At 38.8% G+C, this 24,523-nt stretch overlaps 1 protein-coding gene across 1 annotated transcript; it reads right to left on the bottom strand.

Annotated features, from left to right (window-relative positions):
- Nucleotides 1–264: 264 nt before the first annotated feature.
- HNRNPLL (heterogeneous nuclear ribonucleoprotein L like) lies at nt 265–22,855 on the bottom strand. Its single transcript, XM_060248676.1, has 13 exons — nt 22,518–22,855; nt 19,234–19,352; nt 17,899–18,136; nt 17,262–17,347; nt 16,973–17,069; nt 16,811–16,883; nt 13,076–13,147; nt 10,393–10,610; nt 7,353–7,474; nt 6,786–6,987; nt 5,318–5,375; nt 5,132–5,230; nt 265–1,003 (listed from the first exon to the last, which is right to left on the bottom strand). Exons 1-13 carry the CDS (start codon nt 22,695–22,697, stop codon nt 948–950), a joined length of 1,620 nt encoding a protein of 539 aa, XP_060104659.1. The 5' UTR covers nt 22,698–22,855; the 3' UTR covers nt 265–947.
- Nucleotides 22,856–24,523: the final 1,668 nt, after the last annotated feature.

The following is a 24,523-nucleotide window of genomic DNA, read 5'->3' as shown; positions in this document are numbered from 1 at the left end:
CACTGGTTCCAGATGTTGGTGAATAAACTATGCTCTTATTCTGAGAACAGCTTTCCTTTTATTGTAAGAGTCTTTTGCATTTTTACTTAATGCAGGTTGGAGGGGGGAGAGAACAGATCAATAGGCTTTCAAAAAAAGAAAGCTTTCCAAGCCCCTAAAAGGTTTTCCATTTTAACTGGATGCTTATGAGACTACAGCTATCAAAATCATCCTTAATAGAGTTTCATCCAATAGCAATGATTTGTCAAGATGAACGAGAAAGTATTTATTCAGGGTTTATAGTTTATTTTTTTCCATGTAATTTCCAGGCTAGGATTAGGAATACATCATGCCAATGGGAGTGAAAAATTATTCTGAGGAGTTACTATTTAAAACCAGTTTAAAGCAAAGAAAGAATTCACTTTTCTCCTGTGCATTCTTCTAAAAAATTAGGTACCTTTTAGAAGTCATTGTGTGCAATCTGAAAAGATTTTATAAATGCATTTCTGTTCTTAGGACTGTATAACACAGTCAACCAAAGAGAAGAAACCAGGAATTTCACAGCTAATATTCTAATATAATAATCCTACTTTCCATTGAAACTCAAGTGGAAAATACCCATTGTAAATCCTTTAAGAAAAGTGTACATTTTACTTGGTCTATGGGAACTGTGTTTTAAGGTTCGTGATAGTATACAATTTCTTTGCACATGCTACCCATAAGGCAATTGAAACATCTCTGGATAACAGTTACACAGGGTAATAAGCTCTTCATAATATACTAACATCTATTGTTTGGAGGTCAAAAGAAAAAGAGTGATGCTTGTAAACATCAATTCATTAAAATGGGGGGGGGGGGGACAGTAGATAAAGACAAAGAAAATGAGCAAGTATTTCAGAGCCTGTAACTAATGTACAGTTTCAAGGCTGTAAAAGATGAAAGGAGCTTCTAACATGCTGTCCTCTGTTCTACAAGTGGGAGGAAGTAGAGAAGCAGAGCTTCAAAGTATATGGGTTAGAGCCATCTGTAAGATAAAAAAAGGAAGCTAAACAGTTAGAATACATATCATTAGAGATAATTTCCCACCTTATACCAGCCTGCTGGCTTCAGAAGCTACCATGCAAAAGAGAATCACAGACAAGGAGGCAATCACAAAGAAAGAACAAAATCTATGAAAAAATTACTAATACACTTATTAGAATTAATTATACAATTTTTTTTGTATAAAGCTCATGAACAATTCACCAAAATTCTTAGGAAAAAAGTTCCTTAAAGTAGCCACAAAGCTATAATTTGATTGGAACAGAACAAAGTGCTAGGAAAAATACAAAGTCCATATTTCACATATTTCAGATGGAGTAGAATCCAGGCTGGGGTATTTCTCCCACTTGTACTGCAGACAGCACTACGTTAATCAGCCAAGTTTTTAAGTTAGGAGGAGGGGGAGGGATTTCCATTTTAGGACACAGTGGATGCAGCATCTCTGTAGATAACGATTATAGGTGAAAATACAAAAAAGTCATTTAATTTCTTTTCTCAAGACTAACCAAAATATGTTAAATTAAGGGCACAGTAAATATGTCAATAGATATAAGAATAAGAACAACAGTAAGTCAAACATCTCAAAACAGTAGAATACTGTCTCGATACTGGTCAAACTCTGACATTGACAGGATGTCAAGTTATCTTGAGTGGGTCTGGACTCCCTTCATCCACTGACAAGAACTCTTCATGGTAAATTAAAATGGTTTATTCTCCATCTGTGGTGGAAGGGAATCCAGAAAGGGATACTGAGCAGCGGTACATGAATCTTGAGTCACTGTAGCTGTCATACACTTATGTGGAAAAGCCACATAGGATGATGCTCCTGCTGAAGGAGGCATCTGCAAATTCATAAGGGTGCATAGTTTATAATAGCAGGCAAAAGGCAAGATTAAGATCCATGTGGCCATTTTACAAATTTCCTCCAAAGGTACTTGTGTACAAAAGCCTGATATGGTAGCTGATCTCCTTGAATGTGCTGACAGTGAGGGGTGCCAGTGAACAATATAATTCATAGGTTAATGATATGCAGGCTTTGAGCCACATGGCTAGAGTAGTTTTAAGACTCTTACCCACTGCAGATGGATGAAGAGACACAAAAAGTTTATTTCCATGAGCTCTGCTGTACATGTTACATTGGTGTGAACACTGGTATAAATATCTAACTTATGTCTCTCCTTATCTCTGGAATGTTGTGAATGGCTGATGTAACAGCTGTAAAGGGAACAATTGTTCTCTTGTAATGTTCAGAGTGAAGGACTTGGGCAAGGGAAAGAAATTATATTGGTCCTTTTTGGGAAAACAAGAGTGGGATGCTTCTTTCCCCGATCATTCCCCTTCACCACTACCAGAAGACAGAGGAAACACTTCTTGATCCTTAGAGGAGCAAACTGCCTCTAAAGTCTGAATGAGAGCACAAGCAGAGGGCTGAAAAGACTGAGCGCTGATTGCCCTGAACTGGAGGGTTCAGTTGTGCTATCTTTATAAACTTTTGTAAGAGTGTAAAGAATCAGAGGGATTCTTATGTGTGCTTCTTCTGTTCTTGCTTGTGGTTTTCAGCAAGCTCAAGGCCCAAACTTTTAATCCACTCCCCAAAATTGGACTAGAGAGGAGGGAAGTACTGGTAATAAAGAGTGGAGAGAACATGCACTGTGCAGATAAAAACATCTATAATGAGCCCTCTAGTGGTTGCCCAATATATTTCCCATCTCTTTTCCTGTCCTGAACCAGCTCTAAGACAGGCAGGCTCTTGCTGAATGGCAGAGGCCAGACATCAAAGGCTGACCAGAACTGAAGTTTATCCTGTAACATCAAGAACAAGGGGAAGTGTATTATGTTTCTGAAGAGATGCTTCCTTTGCTGCAGTGAATAAGGACAGTTGTTGCAGTGATGTCACAAACAGTCCATGGTATGTCGTCTCATACTGGAGCTGCTTCTAAAAGACTGGCCCACACTGGGTCTATCAGTGGCTTCAGGTAAGGAGCCTTGTTTTTTAGCAAAACTGTGTCATGATTCTGAGTGTAGGTTCTAGGCTCTAGCTGTTGCATCCATTCTGTGTCTCTGAGGTATTTGTTTTGGAAGAAATAGCCAAGGGACTTAAGTGAAAGGGGGAATGAGAGACCAAGAGATATCAATGGTTTTTTTAATCAATGGTTTTAAAAAAGAGTAAGGTATGAGATAAAAGGTTCTAGAATGTCTGGAAAGAATAAGTGGAACTTGGATGTGAAGGAAAGAAACTGGGATGTAACTCCTTGCTGGCTAAGTTACTTGGCTAGTTAGCATATTTGTGCCTGCAGCACAAGCTGGAGTAATAAGTTCATTTGGATTTCTTTTTTCAAGAACACACGAGTGCTTATTGTGTTGTCATCCTTTCCTTCACAATGGTGACTTCAGTAAGCATAAGACAGCTTTTGTACTGAATGTCTCACTTTCATTCTTACAAAACTTCAGAAAATGTTATCTGACATTTGTTAAAAATTATACATTTTCTCTAAACTTATCTCAAGCTCAAAACACAAAGAGTACCCAAACAATGTATTTCTCTCATACTATCTATGTATGTGGTAGTAGTAGGAAAAACAAGTAGATGTACATAATGATTAATATTCGTACCAATTTGCTTGTATTTTTTAAATGAGATATTCCATGTTAGAACATAACTGAAATTATTTGCCCAAAATACCATGAGTTACATACAGCTAAGCCTGATTTCTAGGTACTTATTATGGTCTTATTTGCTCAGCGCAACATTTCTTTCTGTCAGTGCCCTAATTATATCTGGTTCATTTCAGCACTTGCTTGAGAGCTTTCTCCTTTGCTGCCCTTACCCTAGTACTCCTAGACAGAGTGAGGTAAATTCCTTCCTTCCCACTTTTTGGAGGGCAAGCTGTTATCTGAGGAAAATACCTGCTGAAGATTGCATATGCCAGCTATATTCTTATATGCTAATCTTTTTTTTGTCTTGGATATTTATGGCTGATACCTTTTTAAAGGAATCAATCAGCCAAAAAAGGTAATTGCTTATTTTAAGCCACTCAGAACAATTAAAGGGGCAGCATCAATTTTATTATAAAGCTAACAAGTATTATGAAATTATACACATTTCTTTCTCTATTTGTCTGGGTACAGGTGAGTTCATGATAGACAGAAACCACTTTTCAAATACTCACTGTATCTAGAATTGTCTTTTTTCAATACTCTCAGACTTTCCTCTTGAGAAAACGTTTAGTATGCTTATATTTATTAATTAAAACGTTTATACCCCAACTTTCCTTTTGGGCCCAAAGCTGCTTATAAATCCAGAACATATAAAGTACAATTAAAAAATTCCAATAAGCCGCTTTCCTACTGAAAAATATCCTGAGTCCTACACCCAGGCAAACAAAATAGCCTTTTAGCACATCCTAAACATTTCCAGAGACAGTGTTTACCTCCTCAGATAACCTGTTGCATAGGGTAGAGGATATGAAAGAAAAAACATCAATTCTGTCAATGTCAGGCAAACTACTTTAAGCCATTAAGTGGCAGCCTGAAGTCTGTAGTTGGATACATGAGGAGAGATGGTCCTTTTTAGCTTTGTATGCACCATCATGTGACTGGCATGCTCAGTCTTATTCTCTAAATTGTAATCAAGGAGTCACAGCATTCAAATTGCATCCTATCAGAGATAAGAGTTCATTCTTTCTCCAACCAATTCTTTTAGTACAAATAATGGAACTGAAATTACTTCTTTGCTCCTACTTTGGAAGTCAGTGTGCTTACTGAGATTTCAATCTATGTTTCATGTTCCTCCGCCTTATAAATTTCAGTGTTTTTTTTACTCCCATGGACTTCAGCTTTTGCAGTGATTTTCTAGACAGCAGGAGCAGGTGAAAGAGTGTTGCACAGAGGCTAAAATGCAACTGGGGCATGCTTAACTCAACCATGTTAAAAAAAAGCTCACTTAGACAACAATGGAACAAAAAAGTGAGACAAACACTACGAGTCCTTGGTATAAAGATGAGATTGAACAATAAGCCCAATTTCCTAATAACTACCCTCAACTTCTACCCATATGATGATGTAAGAGACAAAATATAACGTTGAGAAATATTTAAATGAGGTGACTTACTGGGGACTCTTATCTGGTGATGATTAAGTACAGTAAGAGCTTCCACTGCATTTGTCTTGCATTCCCACTCCAACAGTCCAGAAAGTGTTTTGGCTGAAGCTGTCAAAACACAAGTTTAAAAATGTTCCCTCCTCTCCAAAGTCAGTAGGGTTTTTTAATTTTTTTAAAAATCATATATTTACTTACGTTTTGGGTCAAAAACTTTGTATTTGATAAAAGACAAAACTTCATGATCATCACACAGCTGTCAGAAGAACAAATGAAAACAGGTCAATCTAAGTAGCAATAGTCAAATCCTACAGGATTTCACAGTATTACTAGTGTTTCTAAGGTACAAAAAATATACAGTTCCAGATACACTCATTTTTATTGTAATATGGAATACACAACAAAGTAAAAGGGAAGGGCAGTTTGCTTCCCAGTGCTGTGAGTGGTCAAGCTGATCCATTTGCGTTGAATTCTTCCTAAACTGCAGACTCATGTTTAAGTAGTATCATTAAGTTACTGAACAGTGAAAAAACACCATTCAACATTAGCCTGTAATGGTATTAAACTATGGACTTTATTCTAGAGCATGAATAGATGTGTGTGACTGGCAGGCACAGCCCAGATAAAAAATAAGACTGTGTTCACGTCATCTATTGCTATAGTTTCTACACTGCAGAAAGACTTCTAGCTACATTGTCTTTCTAATAATTACTATACTTAAATAGCAAAGAGTGGCCTTTGTATGGATTGGGGGGGTGGGGGCAGGGAGATTACAAAACCAGGCTACCTACAGAAAAAAAAATTCAGGAACTATCCCTAGTTGGGGGAATGTCCTTGCAAAAAAAAAAAGTAAGTTAACTGAAAGGGCAAAAATACTAAAAACCAGCCTGATGAAGGTTCAGTATGCCCCAGAAGAGATGGAATGTTGAGAGAACTGGAGAATCTGGAAAGGGCTGGGAAACAGGAGAAGTTATACTGCTCAAGCCCTTAATAGCTCAGAAAATATCTGGGGGGAAATTGGTGATTTTGTGGAACAGGTTATTTTAAAATGGTTCCTCACTGTCTCCTCTTTCCAATGAAGAGATGTCCATAAGTACCAATTTTATTATGCCATAAATCACTTGACCTCACATAGACTTCACAGAAATAACTGCAACAGTGATCAGAGTCATTAGTTGTGTGGATTCTGTGGCAATGCAGTTTCAGCATAGTGATATGGTCAACTACATATTTACATCTATGCAGAAGCAACTGAAGAAATCAACAGATTCAGAGACAGGCTACATTGTTTGTTGAATTTTATAAATTACATCAAAGATTATTTGCGAACAGACCTACAAAACTGAGAACAGGCACCCCATAATGAACTTGTAAACAACTTCTTATGCAGAGAAATGTCCTTTTGATTTGTCAGCTTAAAGTGCTCATTCAAACTCTTAACAGAAACATTTTGCTGTTTATGTAATATTGAAAAATAAAAGAGATTCTACTTTAACCAGCACATTTAGTTTTCCATGGTAGGGTATCAGCTTGTAAAGATACAGTATCCAATATGTAAAAGGAGAAAACCAAAGATGAATAGAACCTATTTTAAGGAACTAAATATATATTGACATTTGACTTCTATATTCTGTTTTAAAATTGAAAATTCAACTTCTATTCCTACCTTTACAAAGGTATCTTCAGTCACACACAGTGGAACATTATAATAATGCAAAACACATGAAGGTGGCTGGATGATATTCTTGGATGCTTGGCCAGCACTAGTAAAGCGATTGTTTTTGCTCATTGCAAAATCTTTGTAACTGCTCGTACCATCTTCCAGCTCAAATATCTGGCTAGGAACAACTGAGTGTTGTTTGGATACGCTACAATTAAAGAATACATATTCTTTAAAAAAAACATGTATTTGTAGACAAAATATTTAAAATTTTTACACCCTTATTAAAGCAAAGGCCTACAGAAGCAGCAAGATATGAACTTCAATAAATTTGTAACGCACATTAAACCTGTAAATTATTTGAGTGAATTGCCCAGTTATGGCTGGCATTGAGGAAATCGAGAAGTACTTTACAGAAGATAGATGTCATTTAAAATGTTATACTGACTGTATTCTTGCAAAATGCTTTGTTCAGAAGCATTATCAGCATCTTAATTGTTCTGTTTAACACATAAACAGACAATGCTAAGTAATTTTTGCAATATATTAGTGAAAAATTGGATGCACACATACCAAACATTAAGCTTCTTCCCAAATAACTTGACACTATTGAGATGTGTGACTGCTCTTTCAACAGCATATTCATCACCCATTTCCACCAGAGCTGTGCCTGGAATAGTCTTCATGAACTTTACCTGCAGCAGTGAGAGAAGTGGGGGGGGGGGGTAGTTAATGTAGTTTAAGGAATAATTTGAAGTTCAATGCCATTATGCCAGCTGGAGTACTACAGGACATGTATTAAATACCTTGCATTGGTCTATCTGAAAGATCTGGACACTGGTGTAATAAGAGATAAACTGGTGTAAACTTACTCGACTTGTTCAACCCTGCTCATTTAAAGGCAAGAATATGATAGTATTGTGGGTATGTCAGGCCTTACTCAATATCCAAAGATTCCAAAAAGAGTTTATTATGGGATTCTGATAAATTCTGCAGCCATCATACTCCTGCAGTTAAATCCTGGGCAAACTACCCTTATTGGAGATGACAGGGTATATGATATGATAGTGCAGAGATGCACAGGACCCAAGAAATTGTACTAAAAATAAAACCAGTTTATTGGAAGAGAATGCTGCTAGCACTTATTTTCTCATACACTAGCAGGCTGCAGTCTGGAAACCCCAGGAGTATCGGGGTGGGGGGCAACACAGACACATTACTTCCAGAGGAGGAGGAGGAAAAAAAGAATAAAAAGACTGCAGATTTATACCCCACCCTTCTCTTTGAATCAGAGACTCAGAGCGGCTTACAATCCCCTATATCTTCTCCCCCCACAACAGACACCCTGTGAGGTGGGTGGGGCTGAGAGGGCTCTCACAGCAGCTGCCCTTTCAAGGACAACTCCTGTGATAGCTATGGCTAACCCAAGACCATTCCAGCAGGTGCAAGTGGAGGAGTGGGGAATCAAACCTGGTTCTCCCAGATAAGAGCCTGCATACTTAACCACTACACCAAACTGGATGTCATGATGTGTGGGTGGTGGCTCTAGGATATGCAAAAACTCAGTTAGACCAGGTGAATCCCACAGTGCCCCCCACATGTTGTAAATTCTGGTTTTTGCTGAAAGTGATGTGGAATGCTGGCACACTCCTCCAATTTGCCACTATTTTTCTCCCACCAGACTTTCAGGTGCTGGCAGGCCACAACAGGGATTGCAGGGAGGTCTCCTGACAACCCAGTATACCATGCGCATGTCCAAAGGAGGAAGATCTGCCTCAAAGTATGACTTCTGCAAATGTCAACCGTGTTTTCCCACAGTAATATGTGGCAACTCTCCCCTGACAGCTGCTAGTAGTCTCTCATGGGCAAAGAATAAGTATACATTGTGCAGAATGTAGAAGCTTGTTAGCCATGCCTTGGCAAGCAGCTCTTACAAATGCAAAGATTCCCTGGTCTTGGTGTATCAAAGACCACAAGTGAGGCATACGGCAAGACCAAAAGCAGCAACAACCGAATGTTCTTGCTGGCTACAAGCTCTCCAGTTCTGGCAATGCTCATGTACACTTGTATACTACTTAATCAGATAAAACTTTCACTATAAACTATTATCCTGATGCCTTTTTAACAACTTTCAAAAGCACAGCTGCCCAGCTAGAACAAGGCTGACAACGTAATTTCCATTCAAACCTCATTCTAACAATAATGTTAAATGTTTCAGCAGTGTTAACAAGGCCTACTCAACTGGGATCCTTCCCACATCAGTTACTCACCTATCTCTGAGAATGAACGGAGGCCATATGGATTTCTTCATACCACATTTCATCAGGTTATTGCATCCTAGCCACACTCTAGCCATATGAAGTGTTGTAAGGGTGCATTTACTTAACTTACCTTGGTTACTGTTGGTGCAGTAAATGTGGATGCTGGGCTTTTTAATACGGAAGAGGAGATAGAGAAATAGGTCTACTGGAATAATAAGCAGCAGGCCCAAACCATCATTCACATGAATGGGAAAGAAAAATTACTACAAAAGGATGAAAGAAGCAGGTGGCAAGATTGCTAAATGGCATTACTGGTCCATTTCCTCCAACTGATTCTGACATTACACATTTGCACCTAGAGTTTGACCCAGGACATCATCCTAAAGCTTGTGCTGTTCCACAAGACTGCAATTTCATCCACAGCCCCCATCAGTCAGTATAGATAATGAGCTTTACTGACAGTGCAAACTGGAGATTACAAAGGCTCTAAGTGGTTCTTTTGCAATGTGTGGTTAAACCACTGTTCTGTGGAGTTGAAGGTATGAGTTTGTTTTTTTTCTGCCTTGACTCGATTGTTGCTTGCCAGTAATCTCAAAAAGACAGCTTTGCCTTAATTCCTGCATGATTCCTCACAGCATGACAAACCTTCATTTCTCATCACAATAACTTATAAAACCAAGATTTGGGAAACCCACAGAGATGTTTGCTGTACAGGTGCATTTCCTTCCTCCCTTGTCCTCAAACTTCCCTTTCCATCTGTTGTAAAAAGGTCCTTCCCTTCACAACAGCATTGCTCCTGTAGCAAAGTGACTCCTTTTCTGAAGGCAGCCATCAGTTTTTATGGTCCTCTCAAGTGAGCTGTGGAGCTAGCTAGGAATGTCCATCTTTCTTTCCTTGTACATTCTCCTGTCAAAATGGTGCTTGGTTGCAGGCTGTGTTGCATAAGGTGATTCAAGTCTTCATCTGCAGGGTTCCCTATAGCTACAGCTTCCTGCAATCTACACAGATGGGATTTGTCCTGGGTAGGGCTGCTATAGTGTGACTAAGATCTTCTGAGTTGGCTAGGGAATGTCATGGAGGCATACCATGGTTGCTTTATGTGAACTGGTTTTTTCCATGTATGGGTAATAGAGAAGAGGGAGGGGTCACCATGATTGACAGGTGCTTTGTGTTGCTATGTTTTCTATTTAGAACAATACTGGCTTTTCTTATCAGTTTTGCATTTGAAAGCATATGATGCCAACTATACTAAGCTGAAGTTACACTGATGTAAGCAGTTGATGGTGTAGTGAGGACTATAGGATGGCATTACTACAAAGTCAACGCTATTACCTTGACACTTTTTTTTTTACCTTTTCAATGTTTCCATACAAGCAGAACAAGTTGAAGACTCTTGAGCAGTTCATCTTTTGCTGGTGCAATCCACTAACCATGACAACAGAACCAGAGGGGTTCCCTCCATGCATGTAAGATGAGGAGGCCTGGGGAAGCGGATAAGCAACAAGCTCTGGAGTGTCACGAGATGCCATTCTGTATCGGCTTGGTAAAGGTAACAGAGGACCATGTGAGCCTAAAGAAAACAACTCACCTGTTAATAAGGTTAAAATAGCTTCATTGATCTAATGGGTACATTTAAGATACAATTTTTGAAAAACTGCAACAATTTTTTCTTTGCAACTACTTTTTACAAAGTAACTGAAGACGGAGCTGATCACTTATTGCAGCAGTGTGCCATTGTGAAGAAATGCCATTTTACAGATGTTTGAGTGGGATGGGGAGAAACTGTCAAACTCTAAGTAAGCCTTGGCCTACTCTCCTCATTCCCCTCTCCCCTGCTGTCTGCAAACAGTAAGTCTGAGGGCACCTCCCAGAGAGGACAGGAAGTCCATCAGAGCTCTGCCCTGGAATGCTGCGCGAAGGAGAACCAGTTCCTGGGTAGGAACTACTGTTTATATTAGTGTTTCTGGGGCAGGAAAGTTCAATTCAAGGCAGTTTGTTGGTTGCAGCTCGCAGCAGACAGAGCTCTGCTCCTTGGGCCAGAGTCAGTGGTCATTTTGGAGAGCATGGACAACCATCTTATCCAAAAATAATTAAGAAAGATGCCTGCCCTGTATACTATCTACTTAGGGCATGAGTATAAACAGGGAAAGAGATGGAGTGTTTTTGCCAACTTTGATTTAATTTTTCTGTTTACTTAGTAATATGCCTGTGTATATTCATAACCTTTAAATAAATCTTTTGAATGTTAAGAAATTGAGTCCCTCTGTATAACATAGTTCCCCCCACTGCTTGGAAATACTAGGAGTGGGGCAGGGTGGAGAAAAGCGGCAAAATGGTCAGTTGCCAACTCTCCAGAGGACTCCAAAGATTCCTGGGAAGCTCCAAGGTGAGTTCCTAGTGACATGGGAGGGGAGGTTAGGTGGTCCTGCTTAACTGGATCCCAAGACAGGGACAGTGATGGAAGCAACACCCTGAGGGAGCAAAATAGAACAGTCCCTTCAGGTCAGAATACCAGGAAGAGGTGGGCAGAGTCAGGGCCAGCCAGCTGACACAGGCTCAGTCTGCGATAGCCATCATAACAATCCTTGCTGCCCTCCTCCCCTTGAGCTTTTCTGCATGGTCAACTTACTATTGATTTTCTTGGGAGTCAATCCACAAGCACTGTGATTTGGACATGGTTGCTTTGCACATCTGCCCTTCCTGTGCATTCTCACAATTGTGGAGTCAGTTTATTTTCTTCCCCACACACCTTCAATAATGAAGATTTTCAAGGGAGGGTTCTGTCATCAATGATGGCATCACTGGTGGCATCACAGCACTCCCTCCTTTAAATATCAATATATAGCTGAAGTGTTGCAAGTGCAACATTAAGCTTAAGAGGTTCTCTGAATTCCCACCTTTCATTTCAAAAAAATGTTGTGTCTAGTCCCTTCCCACGCAGATATATGCCTTTTTCCTTATATCTCTGTAAAGTAAAGGGATAGATACTTATTTTTTTTTCCAGATTATAAACTGGGACTTCAGAGTACCTCCTAAGCCTATTGTTACAACACTCTGAGGGGGAGAGAGAGGGAGTGGTAGAACCACAACAGTTTAGTCATTGAACAGTGGGCTGGGGGTAGGTGAGAATGGGAAGACAAAGACAACCAACAGAAACATTCCACAACAGCAAAAAGATGGGTAAAAACAGCTTCCAGGAAAACTTCAGATAAAAGTAGTCCCAAAAGAACCAGGTGAAAAAAAACAGAGGTGGGAAAAAACTGAAGTGAAAATCAAAAGCAGAAAAATGTGTGCTGAAATCAGAAGATAAACTAAAGCAGTATGGGACCAGAGCTGACAAGAAAAAATTAAATTAATTTTTAGATTTATATCCCACCTATTCCTATGTGGAAAAGCCCCTTAATGAGGCTACGACACTTTCACAAATTATCTCTGAAGGAAAAATGAGAATGTAGGAATTCCAAAATCCATCACTGCACAGCAAGGAGGACCGGAACTGGTAGAGATTATCAGAAAAGATGACAACCCTAATTTACATAACTCTGCCTATGGTGCAAGTGGAAGAGTATCCTTTACTACAATAAAGACTAGAGTTTACTGATAAAAATGATCATCACCAAACTAAGTTATCAAAAAATAGCAAGTATGTAAAAAAAAAAATCAGATTTCAGAAACTTAAGGGGTGTACAAAACAGAGAAGTCCTTGTACAATGCCACTACTGAGAAATCCCACAATAGTTAATAAGGCAGATTTTTAAGAACCTTGGAAGAGCATGCATTTTATTGATTACATCAGGATGCCACCCTGTTATGACGAACAGGGCTAAGAGATGGATCCCCTTTTAAGAGATGGACCCCCTCTAATGACTATGCAATTCAGAAACTGAAAATTTCAATTTGATTTAAAATTATCTACCACATTTTTATCCTACCCCCCCCCCCCTTTCCATGAGCTCAGAGTGGCAGACATTTTATTATATGAACAGTTCTTCAAATCAGTACACTGGAAGCCATATAAACATCTCACTAACTTACCATAGCCATCATGCCTAAATGAAGACGGGTGCTCTCCTAAAATAGCTTGCCTCTGACGGCCTTTGCCTCTGTCTACGAAGAAAAAGTAGTATTAACAAAAACATAAAAATCAATCAAATATACTGGAATTTCACTAGTACTTCTAATTAAGAGCAGCCCTACTGGATCAGACCAAGGGTCCATTTTGTTCAGTATCCAGTTTCTAACAGGAGCAAGCCAGATGTTTCCAAGCTATTTTAGGTTATTGCTTTCAATTTCTTTAAGATATTCACTGACATTGGTTTTCTCTAATACAGTACAAATGTAGGACACCAAAGTTTAGCCACCATGAAAATATTGCATAAAAAAACATTTGACACTTTAAACCTAAACAACTGACAGTTCCTTAATATCACATAATACTACAAACAATACAGTAGAGCCAAAATTACCTATAAAGCTCTTAAAAACAAGTTGTGAGTGCAGTACTTTTGAAGGACAGTACCTGAATCATACTATTAGCTTCAACAGCAACACATTTTCAAAGTGGGCTTCGTTCAAGAAGTTTCAGCAAAATCCAACAACAACCTGTATTACATGGTTTCATAATCAGTAAACAGAGAGCACCATGTGTGCGTACATACATCATCAAGTCAACAGCTATTGGTTTGCGGGAGTGCTGAAAGGATTTCACATTACTATACTAGTAATATTTATTACAGTGTACGTTAGAGATGCCATATATTGTAACTCTTAAAAGCACTTTTAACAATGGAAAGCTTTCAGCAAACTGCATTTTGTACAAGAATGTAAAGTTAACCTGGGGTCAACACTACTGGATAAAAGCAGTGCACCAACCTTAAGTTGTTATTTAAGAAAGCCAAATGTTTACTAAAAAAATTCTTAGAAAGCAGCAGTTAAATTTAACCCGTGCTGCTTGTTTTTATTAAGCAAATAAAAATGCTGATACTTTTCTTTATTGCCATACAATGAGAAATGAGAAAGAAATATCCAGCTAAGGCTAAGCATAATTTAACAGATTCATTTCAAAGGGAAAGGTAAGCATATTCTTCATTCAGTAAAAAAACCCGGCATTTAAAATTTTAATTTAAACAAAAGCTATTTTTCAGCGTTTGGCATGTTGGTCAAGTTTTTTTTTAAATAAAAACACTGCTATGAAATTAAGGGACAAGTGCTCTTATAATTTTATTCAAGGGAAATGAAAAGAGGGAAAGATTTTAATATCCAGTCCTAACCATGTTCCTAGGAAGCAGATCACTGATTTCCATAAAATTTATTTACTGGGAAAAAAACCTGCCTTATAAAAGATTTACTTTAAGAACCCTATTTCTCCATTACAGGAAAACCTTTAGAAATCGTATGTTTTGAAAAAAATAATTAAAAGCTAACACATTTCTCTTGCACTTACATTTTTTAGTTGCATTTACTAGTTAGACTGGTTTGGGATCAAGGAAATTCAACCTGCAGCAGCTCTGAAGGTGGCATGGGAAAAATCACCCTGACATCCTAACCTACTTCAAAGTTGCTGTAAGGCCAAAGAGCCAATTAAGCACTTTGGAAAAAGGACAGGATGCAATTTTTTTTTAAATGAATCTATACAGCCAGATTGACTGCTGCTGTCAATTAAGCAATGAGTTCAAGTAAAAAAAACTCAAGTAGAAGCCTTTTTGACAAAAGCTTTCTTGGTAAAGCTAGAACCTTACAAGCTATTTGAGAGAAAAGAAGCTATGGTTTGAAGGATGCATGTTAATTAGCCCATTACAAGGCCACTTTTGTGTAGGCCACTTCTGTTGGAATGCCAGGAAACTCACTTTAAAAGCAATCATTTTCAGTCCTCTGGCTCCTCTTACATCTCTAGCGTTCCATGCCAGCAGAAGAAACATTGTCACTTAGTATGCTGATCACAAAAAGGAATACTTCAATCATGGCCTGTGTAGCTTCATTAGAATTTCTAGGGACAGCAGCTTTATGAACAACAGTTTTCAGAGAAAATTGTGCATGTTCCTGTTTATAGTTTTTTGAGCCACAGAAAATTGATAAAGAACAAATCAAGACAAATAGTAGTTAAAAATTTTACCACTCCACTCCCTTTTATTCTGCAAACTGTCCATTAAGTCAAATAAAAAAGAAATCTTAGGGCTGGATCCAAAGAACACAAAGTTAGTTCCACATACCAAAGAAAGCTGTGGACTTGTGTTTCACAGATCAAAGCCCTCAAACCTTCATAGCAAAACCCTTTGGAAATTAGGGCAGTTTCAACAGCAAGTTGCCATGTGGTCTGTTTGGCCAAAGAGTCGTCTGGGCATGCCCAAACAATTTCTCATTTCCCATGGCTTTATTTATTGGGACAATACATAGTCCATAAATAAACTGTCAGTCAATTGCTTAATATTATGAATGAGTGAGATACTTAAAGTAACCCTCTCTACCTATTCAGTTTCAAGTATAGAGTCAGTTTAGAAACAAAATTTAATACAAGTGCTGAAGTGGGACAATCCGCTAACCAATACTGCAGCCCCTTGTTAACTTTTTACAAAAACTCGATTCTGCATGTCCAAGGGCTAAATTTTATTAAGACATTTCAGAAGCTAGTGCACTACTAATAAAATCCAACCTTTTGGCAAGAGTTAAAAGGCAAGTTGAAGCCTTCACTTTCACATTTAAGACTTAAAAGATACTCTACCTTGATAAGGTAAGTTCCCAACTCCATGTTATAAATGCCTAGATTTTCAAAAGGTACATTACAGCAATTATACACAAATCATTTAATTACAGAAAATATTTACAGAAACCAAACTACACAGCAATTATGTGTTACATTTTCATGCAATGGTTTTCCTGCTGAAAGTAATGTTCCAACTAGGTCTTGTGGTAAATAAATATGAAGACACATTATACTTTATGTCCGATGTTTACTTGAGGGGATGTGCTTGACAGGGTGCTACTGAGTTGTAATTTTAAAATAAATGCATTATTTCAGTTAACTATAAAACAACATTTACACTGGAAAACCTAGCCAGTTTTCTCTTACATACAGAAAAGAAAATTACAACAATTTACAGGAGAGAAACAAGAGTATGTATCTTCCATTTAATGGAGTTTCATTCTACAACTGCAATTTTAAGGGACATAGGAAACATATGCAAGCTGAATTAGAATGGCTACAGTCTACCATGGCATTCATACCATGCAAACAAGAAGAAGTGTGAGTGTCCTCCTTGATATGCTTGTGGTGATGATGCATGCAGTATGCAGTCAAGGTGAGTTGCAAGTCTGAGATTTTTCAGAGGGCCTTTTGATGATGCCGATGTGGTGCATGATGAAGTGTAGAGTCAGCCTGCTGGAGTCCTCTATCCTTCTTAATGCCTTGTCCAACATATGGGGAACAATCCTTTCCATGGAGAAGCAGTGTGCAAGTTTGTAGTTTGTAAGGAATAATCTGCATCAAGGTCCTCTCCTCCAAAGAGTGAGAGCTGCTTGGAGAAATGCAAGTCCTTGTACTGCAAACATGCTTGCATGTGTGGGCTCCTTCTCGGACTAAATAGCTCAATATAACCAGCAGGGGGCACTAATGTTGAGAGTTATTCTTTTCCAGGATTACAAGATAAGGTTTTACAGCAGAACATCACCAGTAATACTTGGTTTGAAATGACTAATGCGTTAGACAAGCTAACTGCATGTTTTATATATGGTTAAATGCACACACACACAGAGAACCATTACCCACACTCTTACCTCGTCTGCCCAGGTATGGTTTAGTGTAGTCCCAGCTATCATTATCATTTCGAATGACATTAAGTCGAGTTGGCTGTTGAAATAAACAGACAAATGTTTTAATCAGTGTTTCTGATCTCCCATCTAAAAGAGTATAAAAACTTAAAATAGTATGAACATTACCCGTGCATATTCGATTTTTAGTGTGCAACATCCTGCGTATATGTCTGCTCCATTGAGTGCTGCTTTTGCCTTCTGGGCACATAAAACTGATTCAAACATAGGTTGCATTAAGGATTTTTCACTTCAATCAGTCTTTGCTTTGGGGAAGGGGTGTTTTAGAAAAAGTAAGTAGACTTAAGGAAATACAGTGGTTGGCACCATAGTGCTACAGGTGCCAGATTGGGAATCACTGGCCCTAAATAATTCATAATTAACACTACAGAACACTTAAGTGTTTTAGAAAGGATATTCAACCATGGCTTGTATTCCATTCCTCTTGAATATGACAATACGCTGGACCTTCCCAACAGGATTGCACACTGTATACAAGACATCCTATAAAAGAAGAACAAAATACTCAAGTATTTAGAGCATTGTTTGATAGTCTTCAAAAAGATTCAGCAAATGGCCATCAAGTAAAATGTACTAACACAAAAAATATTATTTAACGGGTAACTGGATTATTTGAAAGAGAGCATATTTTGCACAGTCAAAGAAACACACTTATCCCCAAGTTACTGATAGGATTTCTCACCACTAACACCTGCCCCAAAATAGAATGTAACAATGTGAGAAAAACGTAGCAGATAATTCAATTAGTCAAGTGGCTAAGAAAGAACAAGCTGAAGCAGAATCCTGACAAGATGGAAGGGATAGAGATTCTGCTCATAAGGGCTGATGCTTTGGAAAGATCAGACCTCTTGTTTTGGACAAAATGGAGTATTTAAGGAGCCTGGCAATGCTCTGCACCAAGCCTTGCCATTTAAAAAGGCTGGCAGGGCAACCAAGAGTACTTTCTGTCTAGGCTGCCAACTCTGCACCAAAGAGAACACGAAAATGTGAAAGAGTGTTTACATGAGAAAGTAATGATTAAAAATAAGGCATACCACAGTAATTGGGTATAGAGGATTCTGAACTGATAAGAGCAGAACTTTGTTTCCACCAGAGGGGTCATCTGTGTTTCCTGGACGAGTGATTCTTTTACTTGTTGAATAATTGAAAAATGCTTGTTGTGCAGCTATATATACTTGTTCATCTGCTGCAAATGTAACACACTTCTTGGCACTTTCAATATTTTCAAATTCCACTAAAGCCTGGCGCTTAAATGGCATCATCATCACATAACTACAAAACAAACAAGTTAACATAATTTACTTAAAACTGTATACCAAAAACAAAAAAAAAACTTTTTAGCATGATTGCTGTATAAAGCCAAAGGTCTTTAGGGCAATTAGGGCAATTCTGATCCAAGAGGATCTTCCACATTATAAACAGCTGCAGCAAAAACATTATAATATTAAAAACTCTTAACAATATTTAAAACATATAAACACCTTCACTATACTCTCTGCTTGCGGAGAGGGAGGGATATAAATGAAAGATAATAATAATAACAACAATTAAAATAGTTCAGCCTTTAGACACAGCTCCAGCCTGTATTTTCTTGTCTACCAAGATAAATTGTGCCATTCTGTAAGAAACATAGCGACTGGAATTGGTAAAAGGGAAATTAGTTTCTCCACCACAGGAGAAGAATGTATACACTTTAAAACTTCAGTGAGAAATTTATTTCTGGGCTCTATAGAAGAAGATGATGATATTGGATTTATATCCCGCCCTTTATTCTGACTCTCAGAGCGGTCACAATCTCCTTTACCTTCCTCCCCCACAACAAACACCCTGTGAGGTAGGTGGGGCTGAGAGAGCTCTTACAGAAGCTGCCCTTTCAAGGACAACTCCTGTGATATAGCTATGGCTGATCCAAGGCCATTCTAGCAGGTGCAAGTGGAGGAGTGGGGAATCAAACCCAGTTCTCCCAGGTAAGAGTCCATGCACTTAACCACTACACCAAACCGGCTCTCAAAGGGCAGGACAAAATATGATGCAGAAGATTTTCTGGGACCAAAGCTCCACCAATACATAGTTTAAAGTTGTACTTAAAGATATGACTTTAGATTTTTACTGCAAACTCATAAAAAGGTAGTTTGGTTCTGAAAGTCAGTCCTGGTTCAGAAATTATAATCACAATTTATTTCAACAATTTAAATAGTAATGAGTCATTAAAATAATGACAGAACAAAGGCTGTTTCTCATGGTACAGATTAAATAATTCAGCAAATGTAATGTTGAGATTAGTATCACTTATATAGCAGTACAGCCATCAAAAACATAACATCTTTTTAAAAGTTAGCTGTAAATCCCCCAAGATAGACTAAACATACCATATGGTTCCAAATTTGTCCAGAGCCTCTACAAGGTCTGCTTCCACCACTGATTCACAGAGTCCTCGGACATGGACAACAGGAGAAACTGAAACTTTGTGATGACTTCCACCTGCATCCTAGCAAGAGCAAGCATTAGACTTTTAACTTTACAGATCTTAATACATCAAATAAAATATTACAGGCAATAAAAACAACAAATCTCTCCATCTTCTCCCCACCAAATTCTAATCAACACCTTGAATGTTCAAGTCTAAATATATTTGCTACTTTGGGCTATGAGTATTGCATGCATAGTTACCTTGCAAGTCATGCAAGTTATCTTGCATAGCCATTAATTGACTCTTGGTACTCATGCTAATTAGAAGCCAGTGGCAATGGTATTATATTTCTCCTCTGTAACATGGAAGGAGGGCAGCAAAGACTTGATGCCACAATAGACAGGCTGCAGGCTTTTGTGCTTTAAATCATCAGGAGATGTGTAGCAGGAAAAGACATAGCTTCCCCAAACCTCAGCAACCTAAAACTATTTCTGGCAGCCTTGCCTGTGTTCACTGCTATTTTGGAGGACTGCATGAGCACTCTTCACTGTATCAGAGTCTGAGGCCTCTAAAGAATAAAAAAGGAAAGATTTTAAAGGGTCATAGAGCTACACAGGAATGGGCTAGATTTAAATTACCTGTCATAAGGATGTTATAGGTGCTGTTCAACAAGTATCCCTGAGACTTGTTCAGCTTTTCTTCTTACAACATTCGCTAGGATATGAACAAGGGGAAAGGGATGGCTGTATTCTTCCAGCACCAAATATGAATTCCCTTCAACTAGTGTATTTGTTGAGGAAGACATTTAAACCCACATGCACACAAAAAAGTAACTATTGGTTATCTATTGCTTGATAGAACAGTAAAGACAAATAATTTATCAACTATGCTAGTGTATAATTAGGCATGCCCGCTACTCTGACTATGAATGCATTCTGACTGAAAATGTAGCCCCTACTACACTGTGGAAAATAAACAGAATGTTCTCTTTCCCTATGTGTAACAGATCATGAAAAACTATCCACCTATAACTTTCAGTTCACAAATCTAGAAACAGAAGTGTAAAGAATACACAGGATGTGTCTGATATGTGCATAGGTACAGTGCTAGCAGCAAAGAACTTTATATTCTCTATTACTCTAAGCAGGGCAGTATTTACAAAATAACTGGAACTTAGTTCTCCAACATAAAACCTGCTGATTTAACTTAAATAAATTACTGATAAAATTACAACTTTGCTATCTTTCTTTTCTATCTCTAGTAAGAGCAAGCATTGGACTTTTAACTTTACAGATCTTAATACATCAAATAAAATATTACAGGCAATAAAAACAACAAATCTCTCTATCTTTGCTGTTTCTAAATTCCCCTACAGTCAGCCACTGTAATCCAAGCAATCAGCATTACATAAAGTATGTGAGGCATACTTTTGAACTGAATACTGTATCATAGAGGCTGGGGGTCTACAGTATTGCTTCCATTATAACAGAGAATCACTAATTCAAAACAGAGAATCACTGATCTAAATAAACAGGTCAACTCATAACCTTAAATGAAATATGCAAGTCTAAATCTGATTTTGAAACAAGGACATCATTATTTTTCTATTAATAATCATAATGAAGGATATTGTAAGTGTAGGAATCTGGATGAGAAAGAATTAGACTACATACATACATAAACAGGCAATCACAGTTTAATAGTAGCAAAGCTTCAGTAAACAGCTTAATTTGTAGTTTGAAGATAAACTATCAGCTCCACAGATTTATGGATTATATCTGACCTTTCTTGCACTCAAGGCAGCTTACATCATGATAAAGGATGACAATTTAGAACCAACTATCAAAGTAAAAAACTACACACACAATAGTTTCCCCCCAAATATTACATCACTCTCTTCATAGACTGAAAGCTTGCTTAAAAGGAAGGTGTCACACAACATTTATGAAAGCTAAACAGTGAAACTGCTTGCCCAATTTCTAAGCTGATTCTTGAAAGAAGATACCATAATAGGACCATATTTAGTCACTGAGCAAGATCCATTTGATCTCAGGGCACAGACAACAGCTCCTAGTTACTTGTTCACAGAAATATAAAGCTGAGCACCATCTGATGACAATCCACACCATACCCACAGACCATCTTATTCAGAGCCTGCATATGTACAATTGTTTCTTGAAAAGACTCATATTTCATCACTGGAAGATCCACAATGATGAACCTGGCTACTCATGATACACCTCCTAGACTATGCCTGCACAAAGGAGAATGTTTAAGTCATCTGTCAGTTCACAGAACCACAGAATAATAGCAATCCAGTGAATTATCTAGTTGCATCAACTGTCCCTAATGAATGACAGCTTGCACTTAACACCTTTCCTACAATTGTCCCCAAAGAAATACTTTCCCGTTATTGGCATTGGGGGGGTGGGGGGAGCTCATATGCCATCCTACTCTCCAGTTACTAGTTTGGTCAATTTATGGCTATGACGCACACAAAGAGATGATGAATACTCCCAGTCCCATCCTCGCTAACACTGCAGGACTTCTTTGGAAGGATGACAGATAGCAGAACATCCCCTCCCCCACACCAACTTCATTTTAAAATCCATCTTTTATTTATCCAAGGGGAAAAAAGATAGTGGCAATCATCTATTCTCATGGGAAGGATAAACACTGTCAGCAGCCTGCCCCACACCCTATGAACAAAGCCCTCTCTTCTCTTGTGGAAGAGCATAAATGGTAGAGAGAGGTGGGGGCTGCAATACTCCCATCCGCATTTCAGCTTCCTTTAGAGGAGGGGTGAGGGTGACGATTTAATTCCATGTGAGAAACACACTGCAACTGAGATTTATGTGACAAAGGAGGGGGGAAAGTATGAAACTGAATTAGAAATGCACACTCCCCCATCAGTCATATTTTGATAAAAGACGACGAAAAGAAATAGCCGCTTTTCACAGTTGTTTTTTTTTTTTTAATCCTTATTCGCAATGATTAGTGGAATTACCAGCTTTTTTAGGAAGGAAAGATTGACACAAAAACCAGCAAAGTATCTGCGCTCCTTCTTGGTGGGATAGAGAATCCAAGAGGGATCCCGAAGTACGAGCGCTTCGGTCCTACGCACGCAACCAACGTGAGCAAGCCGCCTTGAACAGCCCGATTTACTCTCGAGTAAGCATGCCCAGGATCCGACTGCACGCGCATTCCGCGAGAAGCGGGACTATAGAAGCTGGAGCCCCTTACCCCACCGGAGAATCCCCCACTGCGAGGGGCGGCCTTTTCCCTGTGGCTTTCGCCCTCCTCGGCCCCATACTCGATCTCGCCCTCCTCGGCGGCGGCACTGGGCTTCAGCCGCTTGGCCTGGCTCTCGTAAGCGCCATCCTCCTCTTCCTCGTACTGCTCTCCAGACGACGGCGAGGACATGGCGTCGGCTCTGGAAAAGGAAGAGGGGTGTACAAAGTTCCCTCTCGCGGCACACCGCAACGCACCTAAACAAAACAACAAAGAAGGCCCTGCAGTGATGCTCTGAGGCAATTCGCCTCAGACAAGAGCGCAGCTGCACATAGAGAAGTAACGTGCGGAAAAGGCCCCAGAGGCCCTGGCCTGCGATTGGGCAGATTTGTAAACTCAGACGGTGTGACTGACTAACAGGGAAGGGACCTGCCAGCTTCGGAGCATAGGGTTGGAAGAGAGGAATGTCTGTCATTGCCAGAGAAACTCGCCTGGTTGAAGTCCCCGCCCCTCCCGGTTATTGTGCAGAGCTGGACTTCTTCGCTTGATAAAAAGACGACGTAGGTAGATGTACAGACGTGAGCGGTCGGTTCGTGTTACCCTGGCCAACGGGTTTACCTCGTGCTTCTTTCTCGAGGCGACCCGGGGGGGGGGGGGAGGAATAATGGCGGATTTCCGCTAAACCGGAGTGGTTACAGGCAGAGGGTGCCTGGAACTGGGTATTTGGACGCGACAGGTGATACTCAAGGTTTCTTACGGGAAGTTCAGACCCGCCTTAACCACGTTTAAGTTGTGCTGTAGTGCAAACTTTAGAGCTCTTGCAGGACCTAGTTTGTTTGAGTGGACAATTTTAAGAAATGGTGAAAATAGAGCTTGTTATCCACCTGTCATTTTTGGTGCGCTTGGTACATAAGCCCGTCTTTAGGCTGGGTCGCCGCTCTGTGCAACATGCATCCCTTCCGTCCCCCTCCCCCAATTCCAGTGGCATGCAAAGTTGTTTAATTTTCAATGTTTGTAGTTAGACTGGAGGATAAAGAACCAGAAATTGTAAATAAGGAGTTGAGGCTAGATGAGTAACAACCTGAGAAATGCCCTCTGTGGCCAGTGCTAGACAACCACAACCATATTCTCGGTAATGGCACTCAGACTTTGGCTTTGTCTCCCTCTATCGGTGTCTTCTGCCAGCAAGGGAAGACTTTTGTTTCGTTTGGCAATATCCCCAGTAAATGTTATTGGCCTTCCTGCCTGGTTCTGGTATTGTTTATGTGTTTCTATAATTTTAAATTTTATGTTCAAATATTTTAATTTTTTATGTGCACCACCTTGGGGACACTAATTGGGTAGAAAGTTGGCATTAAAATGTTTTAAATAAAAATATTTTTTAAAAATCTTATAAAGTTTATTTTAGGAAAAAACTGGGGGTACAGAAAAGAAAAGGGAGGAAATGGGTTATACAGCGTATTTACATCTGTTAAAGACAATCATGTAGTACATAATGCATAACAGAATTATTCTCCTTTCATTCCCTTCACTATAATCTTTAAAGTATTATCTATAAAATACAATAATTCTTATTTCCTTTGGGGTAGAATTGTATTCATCATATAAATTGTAAGTTTCAAATTTCATATTTAATCCGACTGCACTGATTTTATCATTAGTACATATTGAACATAACATATTTTTACCACTACCTTTAATAGATAAGAGTAATATACATAATACCCATTCATCTTACCTCAGATCTCATAATTGACTTGTTTCTCAAATAGGTTGTTAATTTTGCTGTTACTGTATATTCAACAAATTTATTTTCCCATTCTTCTAAAAGTGGACATATATCTAGTTTCCATTCTGATGCATAAATAGTTCTAGTCGCTGTCACCATGTATTTGAATAGCTCTTTTAAAATTTTTGTTAATTTGTTAGGTGGAACACCTAACAGCATGCTCTTGGTTTCCATTGGAAATTTAAACTTCATCATATTCTGCATTTTGGTGTATTTTTCCAATATTGTT

This window comes from Heteronotia binoei, chromosome 1 (genome assembly GCF_032191835.1).
Source record: "Heteronotia binoei isolate CCM8104 ecotype False Entrance Well chromosome 1, APGP_CSIRO_Hbin_v1, whole genome shotgun sequence".
NCBI classification, from domain to species: Eukaryota; Metazoa; Chordata; class Lepidosauria; order Squamata; family Gekkonidae; genus Heteronotia; species Heteronotia binoei.
Note: the sequence above shows the minus strand (reverse complement) of the source record. Positions and strands in the feature narration are given on the sequence as shown.

Bases quoted from the DNA above. Each gene is read 5' to 3' on its own strand.
- HNRNPLL (XM_060248676.1), bottom strand. From the start codon at position 22,697: ATGTCCTCGCCGTCGTCTGGAGAGCAGTACGAGGAAGAGGAGGATGGC. The intron at 17,348-17,898 runs GTATGCCTTATT...CTTCTTTTATAG, and splicing joins CTCTATACCCAATTACTGTG to GATGTCTTGTATACAGTGTG. The intron at 10,611-13,075 runs GTAAGTTAGTGA...TGTTTTCTTTAG, and splicing joins ATTTAGGCATGATGGCTATG to GCTCACATGGTCCTCTGTTA.